Source organism: Motacilla alba, chromosome 15 (genome assembly GCF_015832195.1).
Source record: "Motacilla alba alba isolate MOTALB_02 chromosome 15, Motacilla_alba_V1.0_pri, whole genome shotgun sequence".
NCBI classification, from domain to species: domain Eukaryota; kingdom Metazoa; phylum Chordata; class Aves; order Passeriformes; family Motacillidae; genus Motacilla; species Motacilla alba.
In genome coordinates this window covers 13837929-13852846 of record NC_052030.1, presented here as the reverse complement: position 1 = coordinate 13852846, position 14918 = coordinate 13837929, and the positions used below count along the sequence as shown (strand labels likewise).

The 14918-nt window shown below is 46.9% G+C and overlaps 1 protein-coding gene across 5 annotated transcripts in view; it reads left to right on the top strand.

The window, feature by feature from the left end:
* LOC119707503 (adhesion G-protein coupled receptor D1-like) overlaps window positions 1-14918 on the top strand; it is a 109649-nt gene that overhangs the window by 77699 nt on the left and 17032 nt on the right. For 3 of the 5 annotated variants that reach the window (XM_038152590.1, XM_038152589.1, XM_038152594.1), the window contains 3 exons: window positions 1387-1453; window positions 2418-2484; window positions 6561-6652. In XM_038152590.1, coding sequence (XP_038008518.1) covers window positions 1387-1453; window positions 2418-2484; window positions 6561-6652 — 226 coding nt within the window. Of the gene's footprint in view, window positions 1-1386; window positions 1454-2417; window positions 2485-6560; window positions 6653-14306; window positions 14540-14918 lie in introns of all 5 variants that reach the window. The other 2 variants (XM_038152593.1, XM_038152592.1) reach the window with 1 other exon arrangement.

The following is a 14918-nucleotide window of genomic DNA, read 5'->3' as shown; positions in this document are numbered from 1 at the left end:
GACACAGAAGCTTTCAAAATACAATGCTTCTTAACTGCTGAGGATACTCATATTTATAAATATATCTTCATATAAATATATAAATGTTTATAAATGTGCTTCTAGCTGCAGTTAGTAAAGAATGAAAACACTTCTTCCAAAAATGATACTTCTGGCAGTACTGGAAAACTACACACAATTTGTGAGGACGACAGTGGTAAAATTAAGCAGAAATTGCCTGTCAGAGAATTGTGTAAAACCTTCTTGCAGAAAACCTAAAGAATTAAAAAGAAAATTGATACTTTAAGCTATCATGTCTAATACTCTGTCTGGGACCTGTTTATTAAATTCTGTAAGATGATCAAAGCTCAAACCTTCACATTTTATTAAATCATACAGGAATTAGCAGGCAATCATTTAATATTTGACGGGATGGGTTTCACTGCATTCGGAACTGCTGGCAGGGCATCTCTTGCCTCCTCTCCAGCTCCTGGCCTGGAATGAAGTGGCACAACAGGACCTGGCAGTGCTGGGGCCAGAGCAGCCCTGACACCAGGAGCAGATCTGCCTCTGTGTGATTTGTGTGATTTAATTCCTGTGGATCAGGAGCAGATCTGCCTCTGTGTGATTTGTGTGATTTAATTCCTGTGGATCAGGAGCAGATCTGCCTCTGTGTGATTCCTGTGGATCAGGAGCAGATCTGCCTCTGTGTGATTTGTGTGATTTAATTCCTATGGATCAGGAGCAGATCTGCCTCTGTGTGATTCCTGTGTTATCCCATGAACTTTTTTCCACCTCCTAGGGCACAGCCCACTGCGCCACTCAAAACCATCTGGAAACAGAGTTTCCTCTAAACACAGAAATCTTACAGACCTCTGGCATATTTATGCTAAAAGCAGCCTTGACTGGGCACGTGAGGCAGTCTGGGTTTGCTGGGTGGGATGCTCTGGATACCCAGGTGTCCCCACTCTTGTCCTCTCACGTGGTATTCATGCACCCCTGTGAGAAACTCTGCTCTCCTCAGTCATTCTGAATTCTTGAGCAAAGTGCACTCACCTGGGTTAAAATGAGGCTGGCACTGCTTCACCTGTGACACTGCCTGGATAGCAAGAGGCAGAAATCCATAAACCACAACCAGGCTGAAACAGGGCTGTGATTCCCAAGGAAATTAGCACTGATCCAGTTTAACAGTTAAACTAGTACTTTATTAAAAAGTCATTTTGTCTGACATCAGTTAATTAATGTTGAATTAAACAGCTGCAGGAGATGTCAAGTTAGACTTAATTTGAAGATGACTCTGAGCTGTTCTGTTCATACAAAATTTAGCAGAACTTGCAGGGCTTACTGGAAGATGTACTTTTATTCCTAATAATGCCTCTGCATCTGCCTTTCTCTGCCTCGCTGCAGGCTGCCCACTGGTGATCTGTGTCATTTCTGCCACCTCGTCCCTGGACAGCTATGGAGAGAGTGGCAAGTGAGTATGAAAAACCCCTCACTGCAGGTGCCATGGGGAGGAAAATCTGGGGGGGAGGAAATTTGTGAATGTGTTACCTGGGATGTGGTGCTGCAAGATCCTCCTGAGGAGCAGGGGGGAGAGGCTGCAAGAGGATGACTTGTGTAGAGATGTTGTTAAACACAGCAGCCTCGTGTCTGGTTTTCACAGAGATGATGCACAGAAAGCTCCTGAGATGTTTTTCCTACTTTTCACTGAAGAGCTCCTCAGTGAGCTCCTGCTCAGGGGGAAAAGCTTGCACCAAGATGAGAGTAATCCTTGATTAAAGATATTCAATCTTCCAAAGTAAACTGCAGTTACACACCTGAAATTTGGAATGGATAATGCCCAAAACTTTGAAAATTAATTTCCTTTCTAATTTAGGAAAAGAAGAGCAAATTTATCTGAAAAAACACCATAGGATTTAATCCTAAAATAATTGCACAGGTGGTAAACTGGTTCATCTCTTCAGGGCTGTAAGAAGGGCCTGATTGTGTTTGCCAGCCCCTTCCCCACCACCAGCCAGGGGAGGCAGGGAGGGCTGCAATGTCCCTGGCTGCAATGACACAAATTCCCTGCAATGAGACATTTCAGAGTGCTCCAGCTCTGGAACAGCCTGTGGCCGAGGCCACCAGAACAACAAATTGCAAAGAAAACATTTCCTCTCTTCCCACCTTTGCACTCCTGTGGAGGTGGGCTGGGGCAGGGAGGTGTCACTGACCGTGTGACAAATCCAAGTGAGATTCCTCCTTGGATCCCTCCTTGGATCCCCAGTGCCAGGGGAAAAGGAGCCTTTTCCTCATGGGCTGTCGTTCTCCTGCTTTCAAAACTCATCAGTCTTCTTGCGCGCTCTCTTAGCTGTTTCATAATTTGGGATTTTTAATTAATAGCATTTCTAATGCAGTGACTGTGTGTTTCCTCTGAAACAACTCTGGTCTCCCTGCAGCTGCTGGCTGTCCCTGGAGGACGGAGCAATCTGGGCTTTTGTGGCGCCGGCGATGTTCGTCATTCTGGTAGGTACCAGCCCAGCCCTGCTGCTCCTGTCGGTGCCAGCAGCACTGCCGGGGCTGGGCTCACAGCCCGTGCCAGCCAGGTGGGGCAGGGCTGTCAGGTGAGCTTGCTGGGCTCAGGTAGGTCAGGGCTGTCAGGTGAGCTTGCTGGGCTCAGGTAGGGCAGGGCTGTCAGGTGAGTTTTATGGGCTCAGGTAAGGCTGTCAGGTGAGCTTGCTGGGCTCAGGTAGGTCAGGGCTGTCCAGGTGAGTTTGCCAGGCTCAGGTAGGTCAGGGCTGTCCAGGTGAGCTTGCCAGGCTCAGGTAGGTCAGGGCTGTCCAGGTGAGCTTGCCAGGCTCAGGTAGGGCTGTCAGGTGAGTTTGCTGGGCTCAGGCAGGGCTGTCAGGTGAGCTTGCTGGGTCCTGCTCTGGTGAGCTGCCCCTCCCAGGGGTGCAGGGCCACGGCTGCAGCGCGGGCACACAGCACTCACCCCTGAGCAGGAGGTGAATGGTGCTCACACGTTGAATTGCAGGGAGCTGTGATCACTCCGGGAGTGTCAGGGGTGTTTGCAGACACCCTGCCAGGTCTGTGCACTGTCTCTGATCCCTCCCCTGAGCAGGTTATCTGCAATGCTTTCTGCAGCTACAATGCCAGACTGAGAGCCTGGGGATGCACTGGACTCACTGATCAGTGAAACCAGCTTACCTTTGAAGCTCTACGTAGATTTTTAGAGGCATGGACATTTAAAAAAAAAAAAGCACAGAGAGACCTGCTCAGATTTAATAACACAGAAAACCCCACAAATCCTGCTCAGAAGCCAAAGGAAGGGATATATCCACATAGGCATAACTAGTGTTTACCATGGCATGCCTCTGTCCCTGTCTGGCAAACAGAAGGTGTACCCCGAACTTCTGTGTGCCAGTTTGCATTGCAAGGTCTGCAGATGTGGATGATTGGAGAGCAGTTAAAATAATCTAGTATTCACGTGTCCCCTGCTCCCATTAGCATTTGCTTCCTGGCCGTTGTTCAGCACCAGAGGAGGAAGGGAGATGTAGTCAGTGACAGCAAACCCTCCCCGCTGCTGTCCAAGGGTGGTGGTGACCAAAACACACCAGGAGGGAAATGCTCACTCACCTGGGCCAGCACAGCCTCCAACAGTTTGCATGTGCAGCTGCTTGGCAGAGAAAGTGAGAGTTCAACTGCCTGGCTCTGACTTATGATATACAACATTCGTGCAGCTCAAATCATGTTCTTGTAGGGATACAAATACTTCAGAAAGAGAAAGAGTGAGCTCACGGGGTTGATCCACGTAGAGCAATTTGTTAAATAGTCTAAACCCAGCTCTGCCCAAAATAGCAGCAAGAGAGCTGACAAATTACCTCTCTGGGCATTGGATATTCCAGCTGAAAAATGTGTTAGTGCCCATGGGGAAATAACAGGGCTAAACACTCTCTGGTGTGTGTGCATGTGTGCCCGTGTTCTTTAAATAACAAATTAGCCACCAGCTGCATAAACTAGCATTTAAGTCTGAAAATGCTTCTCAAAAAGCAGTTTTTGACTAGTTCCATCCACAGTGTCTCTGCCAAGAAAGAGGATTATGCTGTGAGGAAAAGAGGGGATTGCTCCTTTCACCTCCCACTCCCCAGGGACCAGGCAGACACAGGGCACTGTTATCCTGCCCCAGCCTCACAGGCAATCCAGACGTCATGGAGCCTTCACCAGAATGAAGTGGAGGGGCTGTGACTGGGGATAAACACTCACACACTCTTTCCTCAGCAGTAATTCACAGACCCTCCCAGCCCTGTATAGATTCCCATACCAAATATGCTCTTTCCCTGGGCTTTGAGTCAAGGGATACGATGAAGGAAAAGTTCCTTCTACACGCAGGTCTTTTGGCTTCTACCTACTGCTTAAGGTTTTGAGATCACTCTCCCCCACAGCCCAAAGCACAGCACACAAGCCTCTATGTCATCCTCTTGAAGCAGCTTCACAAAAAGCCCTTGCAATTAATTTGCAAACCAAACTGAGCTCAGCCCAAGCTGCCCTGGGACGCGTCTTCAGCCCAGGGGAAAAACCCAACTTGACAAAGCACCTGAATTTTTGACAGAGGACATTAAACTTCTGGCAGAAGCTCTGTTTGTTATCAGCCATCTGCTGCCTTGGTGTGTTTCCATGGATGTGGCAGAATTGAGGGGGTCCTGTGGGACACATCTGTGTGCCTGGAGCAGGGGGGAGGAGGAGGCGCTGGGCTGCAGTGGCAAGGCTGCCCCTGTAAATTGTATTTTCCTGGTGGTGCAGTTCCAGTGAGAGTTTGCAAGGCTCTGGGTACAGCACAGAAATGGCTTTCTGAAATGTGCTCATCACCACCCCAAAGGATTTACAGAGGTTATTTACCCAATATGAGTTGGTAGCAATAGGGAAAATGATCCCAGGACCATTGAATGTCACCTCTTATCTCTGTAAAGGTGATTGAACAACAGGCACACTTGAGGAGCTGGCAGTTCCACAGGAGGGCCTTTGGGTAAACTGAAGAACCATGGCAAAAATGAACTATTGCACATGTGCTCTGATTCTACAGCAGGTGATGATCTGCCCTCAGAAACCTAAAATGGAAAAAGGGGTCAGAAGATTTGGGAAAAACCCAAGGAAATCATTATAATAAAATTTAAATACCTTTAACTGACCCTCTCATCCTCAGAGTGGAATATTTATGTCAAAGTAGAGGATGATTATTGAGTTTTAACTGAGGAACAGCACTTTCTTTGAAGCTTTCTCTTTCTTTTTGTTCTGTAGTTGAGGATAGTTTTGTTCTACCCTTGTTCTTGGTGCTTTGTAGCTGATGTGCAGCTTTGGACAGGAAGGGGGAAATGTGTCTCTCACCTTCACATTGTCTATCTTTTTTTTTTCTTTAAACCCAAGGTCTTTGCACAGCAAGACAGTCTTTGCCATATTTCCTTTAAGAGATAAAGATTTCCTTCTTCCTTCACCTGTGACTCCAGCACAAACTTTCCTCTGTTGAACATTTTCAGTGTTATTCTTTTCAAGATTTCCTGCTTTTCTGTTGGGAATTCTTTCCATTTTATTGATGTTTCTGCTGGACCTGACATCAGAAGGAGTGGAGCCTTTGAAGAGCAGAGTTCAGATTTACCATATTTCCTCATTGCTCCTTTAAAATGCTCTCGTACCCGGATTGTGGGCAGGCTTTGCTGAGAGCAGGGCCTGCACACGCTGGGGTGGGGCAGCAAAGGGCTCTGGGGTCTGAGCACACCCAGCACAAAGCCGGGAGGGTGCAGACAGGACCTGCACTGAGGTGGGGCAGCAAAGGGCTCTGGGGTCTGAGCACACCCAGCACAAAGCCGGGAGGGTGCAGACAGGACCTGCACACGCTGGGATGGGGCAGCAAAGGCAAAGGCACGCTGGGGTCTGAGCACACCCAGCACAAAGCCAGGAGGGTGCAGACAGGACCTGCACTGAGGTGGGGCAGCAAAGGGCTCTGGGGTCTGAGCACACCCAGCACAAAGCCAGGAGGGTGCAGACAGTGCCCTGGCTGAGGGAGGGGCTCTGCAGCTCTCCCATCCCAGCTGGCAGGGTGTTGATTATTTACAATCAGGGTATTGATTATTTACAGTCAGGGTATGGATTTATAGGATGGGTATTGATTATTTACAGTCAGGGTATTGATTATTTACAGGCAGGGTATTGATTATTTACAATCACGGTATTGATTATTTACAGTCAGGGTATAGATTTACAGGCAGGGCATTGATCATTTACAGGCAGGGTATTGATTTACAGGCAGGGCATTGATCATTTACAATCAGGGTATTGATTATTTACAGTCAGGGTATGGATTTATAGGATGGGTATTGATTATTTACAGTCAGGGTATTGATTATTTACAGTCAGGGTATAGATTTACAGGCAGGGTATTGATTATTTACAGGCAGGGCATTGATCATTTACAGGCAGGGCATTGATAATTTACAATCAGGGTATTGATTTACAGGCAGGGCATTGATTTGTGTGTGGGGATCCTGAGCACCTTGGCTGTGGGGCAATGCACAGCTTGCTCTCCTGACCCAGGCTTGTTCCTCCTCCAGGTCAACATTGGCATCCTCATTGCTGTCACAAGAGTCATCTCCAGAATCAGTGCAGACAACTACAAGGTCCATGGAGATGCTAATGCCTTCAAGTAAGTTTTTCTCATTGAAATGATGACAACAATCGAGCAATGTTTCACCATGGGCTGCTCCAGAACACTGACATCATTCCTCTGCCGTGAATCAAACACTGTTAAAGGTGTCCTCCACCTGAATGCAGCCAGTTAACCTGTGTTTAATTAAAGCTGCATGCTGCACAGGGTGAAGCCTGTGGTTCAGCAGGAGCTGAAGTGTTTCCCTGTCTCTTGCAGCATCTGCTGATTCATTATTTTCCCTTTTGTTCACGGAGACTTTGCTCTCCTGCTGCAGTCAGAAGCTGAATTTCACAGAGCATCATTAATCTGTTCTGGGTTATTGCAACTCTTCTGCTCCTTCTGAGGCCAGACCTTGTTTCCAGCCCCAGTTCAGTATAATATTTAGGCATATGCTTATCTTTAAGACTCTCTTGACATTACAAAGCACACAGACTTACACTGGATTTAAATGTGTGCCTAAATCCAAGCAGATCTTTATATCATAGTGCCTTGAGCCTCTTGGGGTGGTGGCCTCTGGGAGTGAGTCATCTCTGAAATAGCTCTAGCGAGTCTGGAGGGGAAATGTAAGGCACACACAGAGCTACCTCTGAATATACAAGGACAAATTCTGATCTCTGCAATATATATAGAGATTACATGTCTGTAGCTAAGAAGATAATTTAATATATCAGGGCTAAATTAGGATGTAGAATATTCCATTGGTATCTCCTACAGAAGCTTTAGTCCAAATAGAGAACTGACACTGTATATAAATAAAAGAATATGGAACTTAGATAGAAGAAAAATGTGATGATGGTTTGTGGTTAATGTTTCTGAGGCACAGGTTGTTGTATGATAAGGATTTGGTGCCACTGTTCTGAAATGGTATCATAAAAAATAATTTTTATACTTGGATTACTTATGTAATTTTGAAATTGTCATTAAGTTTTAAATATTGGTGACAGTTACCTAATTGAAGTTAGTTTACTTATTCTACACTTATCCAACAGGAAAAGAAAACCAGTAAATAAGTCTACACAAAAATCAATAAGATAATTACACTGTAGTGTAGTGAAATGAGGAGCCTGGGAATTAAAATGACTGTTTCAGGTTTGGCTGAGTTCCTGTGACCTTCAGGAATCCAAAGGAAATATAGAAACTTAGGAAGCAAATAACTGTGTATTGTCAATGCCAATTTCTATGCGCTGTTGGAAGTATGGAGACAAAGACACATCTCCATAAGTGCAAGAGGAGCTGCAGAGATTGCTCCGTGCACTGGGATATTTTCCTGTATTGCAAGGAGTGGTTCCATACACACTGTGCCCTGCACATGACACACATTGGTTTTCTTTTAAACTGCGTGTGTGCACATAAATAAATTGATTTATGAGTGGTTGGTCAAAGAACAAGATGTAATGCCTTTAATGAGGAGCATATGTTCTTAGCCCAAATATTACCAGCTGTAGATTTGGAATGGGGTACCTGGTACTGAAAATGAGGCTTCTGCAGGTGCCCTGGCTGAGAGGTGCTCCTTGTGCCAACCCATTTTCACATTACCGTTTCAGGATTTGACCTCACAAAAGTTACAGGGAGGAAAGTAGAGAAAAATGATTATCAGAGGGCTGATGCATCTGAAAACTTGAACCATGAAGTTATTAAATGGAAATATGCTCTGATAGAACAGCTTTCCTCACAGAAATAAATTAAGTCAACAAAATACAATAGAAGGTAAATAGAAGATAGAGAATAGTTCTTCTCTACATATCATTACTGAAGTGGGTTTGAAATGAGAAGTGCATAAATACATGTTCAAATCAGATCTTGGGAAGTATTTATGCCCTGATTTAACATAGCAGTGAGGCATGATGAATTAGAGTTTTATGTATAGAGGATGTCATGGGGAAAGTAACTGGTCTGTTGGAAGAAAAGGTAATTATAAAGCCTTTATAGCACTGAGTTTATATGCTGGTATGGAATCCTGGCATGTATTTTCCAAGAAATAAGAGAAGAAAGCAGAGCAGGGCTCTGCTCTGGCAGGTGCAGGGGAAGTGTTGCTCACAGTGTGAAGTCCCCGTGGCTCCCAGCGTGCCAGCTCTGGGAGCTGATTACAGGCTGTTAACCCGGGAGGGTGGATGTGCACAGCAAAACAAATCAGTGACAAACACGGGACCCGAAAAGCAGAAAGGCTTACAGCTCCTGTGAGGAAGGACTGCAGGGCAGTTTTTGGATCAACAAGTGGAGCTGGCTGAGGGAGGAATCCCCGGAGGCTGCAGAGAGCTTTGTGCACCGTGATCCCCAAAGAAAGGGGCTGCCAGGCGTCCCTGGGCTCTGCACCCCATGGCTGTCGCTGTGGGCAGAGCTGGGCTGTGCCAGGAGCAGTTCAGCAAGCCTTCTCACCAAGCCAGAGCTGCGTGGAGGTGGCACGGGGTGGTTTGGTGAGGCAGGGGGGCTCGCAGCAGCCAAGGGGCTCCTTCAGAGCTGGGCTGGTGGCTCCAGACAGCCAGAGGCAGAAAATGAGAGCTGCGGGGCAAGGAGCCGTGCAGGGGAACCTGCTCAGGGAGCAGGCCTGAGGCAGAAAGAGCAGGGACTTCAGTGCAGCCTTTCCAGCTGGGGTGAGACGTACCGGGCAGCACGGTCACACAGTGAGCTGCGGGGACAGCGGGGACAGTAGAGGACAGTGGGGATAACAGGGACAGCAGGTGGGACAGTTTCCTAGCAGGGACAGCAGGGGACAGCAGGTGGGACAGTTTCCCAGCAGGGTCACCCCTACGGTGACAAGGAGCTGAAGGGCCTGGCAGCACGGACCAAAGTGGCTGTGGCAGCAGCACCAGGAGGTGCCAGTGCCACCTGTGTCCCTGGTGGCCCCGGCCAGCGCTCCCTGCGGTCTGTGAGCACCTGGCTGAGTGGCCTCACACTGGGGGACGTTTCCAAGCTCAAGGCCAAGCAGCTGCTGTAGCCCAGCAATCCCAGCCCGCAGGGGTTTCACAGAGCAGGCTCCTCCTCAGGCTCGCCTCTGGCCAGGCTCTGCTGCCGCAGGAGAACTTTAACCACACTGACAGGGACTAACCTCCACTGCAGCAGGGTGGGAGAGGACCTGCCCCGCTCTGTGTCCCCTAAACTCCTGAGCTCAGTCAAGCTGGCACCATGTCCCCTGGACCCCTGGTCCCTGCTGCAGCTGATGTCCTCTGTCAAATGTTCATCTCACGTGCCCTGAGAGCTCTGATTCCTCCCCAGGGGCAGAGGGAGCCCAGGCTGTGCTCAGACACCCTCTGCGTGTCTCCAGCCAGGTGTGGAGACCCAGCCCACCCCAGCAGAGATCACCTCAGGGAATCCTGACAACAGACACACTTTGAGTCGTGATGGTGTCAGTCAGAAAGGGTGTTTACTGCTGGAGAAGTGCTGGTGCTGGAGCATGTTTACTTTCTGAAAAATTAAGTTACTTGGCAATGCAAGTGGATATTACCAACAGGGCTTGTTTCTCTTGGCAACAAACAGCAATAAACTGATGTAATTATTTAGAGTAATTGTTCCTGATTTTCCATATGGCAGCAGGTCCTCTCAAATGCTGACTTGAACATGACTGCAGAATGTGCACCAGGGTGAGCCAGGGCTCTGCTTGGAAGGCAGCAGCTGGCAAACCTCAGGTTTAAAAGCCAAAACAGAAAAGAAAGTTGTGAACAAAATTCCTTTTAGTGTCCTAAAATGAATTTATTATTCATCTTCTCCCTTTGCATTTCCCCCAGAACAAAGTGCAGCTCCTGGCTTATGGATCTCTCCAGGTTCTGATGCTGCTTGTCACAGAGGAGACACCAGAGAACATCCTGCTGAACATCTTGTTCTGCTTTCGCTGCCACTGGTGTGCTCTTTTGCTTGAAGTAAATAAAAATAGTGCCCCTAAAATGAATTTAAGAAGCAACATAAAAGACTAAGCTTTAATGATACATAAACTGCAAAATACCCAGTAATTTAAGGCAAAATGAATACAATTAAACAGTTTATGATCAGGGACACTAATTAAAGCATGATAGACTCCTGTGACAGTCTGAATAGTAAGTATTTGGTCACTGTAGTAATTTTCCTATGTGTGTGAAAATAGCTACTTTTTTGGTGTCTGAAACTTTAATTCTGCATGACCAGTTTACTGGAAAGAGCTGAGCAAGGATTATTATCATCTCCCATTTATTACTTGAATTTACTTGAGATCATGTTTTTGCATTGTTTTTGAAGCATATTGAACACATATAGAATATGAACTTTTCCTTTAGTTGTCATTGATTATTCCTGAGCCTTTTATCAGAGGATTAGCTATTGATTCTCAGCAAAATAATTTTGAGCAATAATTCAGTTGTGGCTTAATGAGAATGTTTTGCATCCAGGGAACAGATTTTCTGCCAAAAAGCTAATTTGTTTTAGTTTATAGAATGCTGAATCTAATACATTGAAATGTTTAAATGCATACATGCAGCATTTGTTTGAATTATCCATTCTTTTTTTAGGGACATAACTAATCATATGTTTGAGTTTAAGCACACGAGTAGCCTCTCTAAGCTTAATGCAATTAAAGCAGATTAGTTTAATGGAATTGCTCATGTGCTTGAAAAGGCACATGATTACATTTCTGAGTTATGAACCATTTGAACTCTTTTTCTGACTTACTTCTGCTGCATCTAAAGACTTTATTCAGCTCATTCATTGATGTATAAGGGCCTAGATAAGTTATTTTTTTGCTTTCTGCCCCACCCTTTCAAAGTCTCATTGCTTTGTCATGGCAAGTGAGTTCTCTGTTACAGTGAGAGGGATCCCCAAAGCGACGGTGCTGGAAAATTCATGGCACATTTCCTGCCCCTTGGGGACAGCTCTTGCCTGGTTACATTTAGCACAGGTAATAATTTGACCACCTGAGTTCCCTGGACTGCAAGGGCTAAAGAGGAGCACACAGAATTGCCAGAGATCTGTTTGGCACTGACAGGTATCAACTGCAGCAGAGGAAGGGGTGCCCAGCTTGTCTCTGCTGCAGGAGTGGTGGTTTTAGTTTAGAAGCACACACACCACATCTAGCCAGCCCCAGCCAGCTCACTTCTGCATTCTGCTGTCCAGAAGAGACAGTTTCATTAACTTCTCTGGAATAAACTGCCAAGTCCAACTCTTATTAAATACATTCTCACTGCTCACTCTGAAATGGTCCAATGAGTTGGAAAAATCTCTGTCTTTTTTATAAACTGTACGCTTTACTCAGTGAACCGAAAGCGATAGCTATCATAATCATCCATGGAGAAAGCAATTACAGCAAAATCAGAAATATTTCTTCGCTTTTTACCCTGTTCTTTCTTTCATTTTATCATTTTCTTCATCCCTGAAACTCAGTGAAACAGTAAAACAGTTCTCCATTGGAAAAATATGCTTTCTGTTTAGTTAAATTAATGGTTAAAAATTGGGAAAAATGGCAGCAGTGTAGTGAACGGGAGCAAAACAGGGCTTCAGGAAAACCCCAGCCCAGGGAGCAAGTCATGGCAGCTGCTGTGCGAGCTCCATCTGCATTTTTAATAGATCACAAACCCCTGCCCATGAGACTGAAACAGAGTCTGTAGCTTTAGTGCAGATCTGGTCCTTCCTCGGCTGTTTGAGAAGCGCACAGAAGGCGTTCATTCCCGGCAGGTGCCAGCCCGGGAGGGCTGTCCTGCCCGGCTCAGGGGCTCTCACATGGGCTCTCTCCAGTAACTGGCCATCCCGAAGCACTCTGCAAAGCCATCCATGACACCCCTGCAGCACCCCTGCAGGGCTGCTGAGCAGATTGCTCCGCATTTCATCACGGACCCATTCTCGGTGTTTTCCTTCGTTTATAAACACTCCCCAGCCCTCCAGCCCAGCCACCCTCTGCTGGGATGCAAACCCCGGGCAGCCGTGCTGATAACCTCGCTCCTTAACGTCAGCTGTTACTCTGGGAGCTCCTGTGTGTAACTCCTGTGTATGTGCTGCACTTTGTTCCTGCGATTCCATTCCTCTTTGGTGTCACTGGGTGTCCAAAGACTCCTCGTTCTCAGGATTATTCCCAGCTGTTCATTTCCACAGAATGTGCTTGTCAGTCCTGGCATTGCTTGAAGCTCCCACGAGAGCTCCTGCCAAAGCGATCCCTCAATCTCCTCCATAACTAAATTCCACCTCTTTGTGATGCCATTAGAGAATTTTAATGTTTTTTTTTTTTATTTTTCATCTCCTTCCGCAAGGAAGGTGAGGAGCGAGTTGCAATCTGTAAACTCTTCTGAAAGTCTACAGGGACTCAAAATCCACAGCTCTAGAAAATCCTTTCTGTGCCTTTCTGGGTGGCAGATGTTTGCAGGCAGCCCTCAGAGACAGGGAGCACCTGCTTTTGTGTGCTCTAATGAAAAAGAAAAGAGCTTTCTCCATGTGCTGAAGGAGAGCCATCCCTTAGACAGAGCAGTGTGACAGGCCAAATCTGCTTTCAGCAGCTCCTTTTCTTCACAGTTTCTCGCTGTGTGCAAGGAATGGTGTTCATTGAACATGGCTTCAAACAGCATCAGTGATGCACCTCCTAGAAACTCTTGGAAGGAGCTGACTGGCAACAAAGGAAATAATTAAAATGGAAGTATTAAGCAGTAACAACTAGTGAGCTGAAGTGCTACTGCCCGTGATAATGTCTTCAACCTAATTAAATTTTTGGCTCATTGAATATGACAAATACAAATACAGTTCGGTGTCTCCTTATTAGACTCAGGGTTTTAGACTAAAAATAACGTGGGTTTGAATGTTGCCAATGAGGGCATCAGTGAGGAAGTGCTAATCTTTCAGAGACCACGATGGCAGTACTGGGAGTGCTCTCCTCGCTGCGGATGCTGCGGGGCACAGCACTGCAGGAAGGCTCTGGGCCACGCTGTGGTTGTTCCGGCACATTCTGGGAGGAGTACTGAAAGATTAAAAGGATGTAAAGCGTAGCTGCAGAGGGGAGGCTGCTCTGCAAAAAGGAGACAAACAGGGACAAATAGTAACAGGCTTAAACTGATGGGAAAAATCAAATATCGTTAAGCTTCCTGTAGCGGGAGGGGAGCTGCAAAGCAGCGGGCCTGATTAGCTGGAGGGCTGCTGCCTTGAACACCTCTCACAGGGGTGGTACCCCTGCCTGGCAGGGCTAATTCTGCTGCCAGCAGCGACAGCCAGCCCTGTCTGAGCTGGGTCAGGTGACATGTGAGCCCTTCCACACTTTGACTTTTTCGTGGTTGTGTCTTTCAGAGCCAGAACTGCCCTTTGTGGGAAGAGTTTTCTGTCGCTGCTCCTTAGGCAGGATTTGCTGCTCCAGGGCCTGTTGATGCTGGCTGCAAAGGAACAAGCAGCTCTGATACTTGTGCCTGTTTCTTTCTGTGTTAGGAAGGGCAGCAAGACAGAGCAGATGGGTACAAAACATGCAGGGGAAACTTCATCGTTAAGAGGTGCTGGTTTTTCTGAGTGTATAGATAAACCAATTTTTATTAGAGATGCTTAGTCATGTTTACTTTCACAGGTGAATGAGTGTCAGGACAGAATAAGGTTTATTAAAAGCTGGCTGTTAAATCCCGTGATGAAACCTTGCTGTGAACAGAACAGAATCAGTGCTGGAGGTGGAGGGTAGGAGAGAAGGGGCCGTTCAAGCCACCCTCCAGCTGTTTATCATCTTCTCTAGATGGGCATGTCTGGAAGCTTCTGCTGTGCTCACTGACCTACGGCTGGATCAATCTCTTCCCTCCAACCCACCAGTCCCTGCCAGACTGCAAGGGCAGAGGCTGCAGGTGTCACCTGTCCTCTGCACAGCCTGGGGCTCAGGTCTCATCTCCTTGAGGCACACCGGGATTTACTCAGCCTTTAATGAGAACAAAACTCTCTGCTGGCCCCTTGCCTAAGGTTGGATCACTCCTGGTGAGTCCCTGGTGGCACACAGGGTGCCAGGTGGAGAGGAGTCAGGTCGAGGGAGTTGCTAACAGAATGGTATTGGGACACCTGGGGACAACTCGTGGTGCTGTCCCTCCACTGTCCCCCCCTGCTGCCAAAGTTCTCTGAAGGACAGCTCGTCCCCTTTACTTCTGGAATTGTAGCAACAGAAACTCTCAGGTTTTAAAAATCTATAGCTTTGAAGTTCACATTAATTTGTTTTTAAAACGGCCTAGCTGGATTTAGTTTTCCATCTTTTAATATCAGATTTTAAGCCATGAAAGTGCTGGTGGGAGGCCGGGGCTGTGAGTCACAGCTTGGTGCCTGGCTCCAGAGCAACAATTAAACGCTGCTCGTTCATCACAAA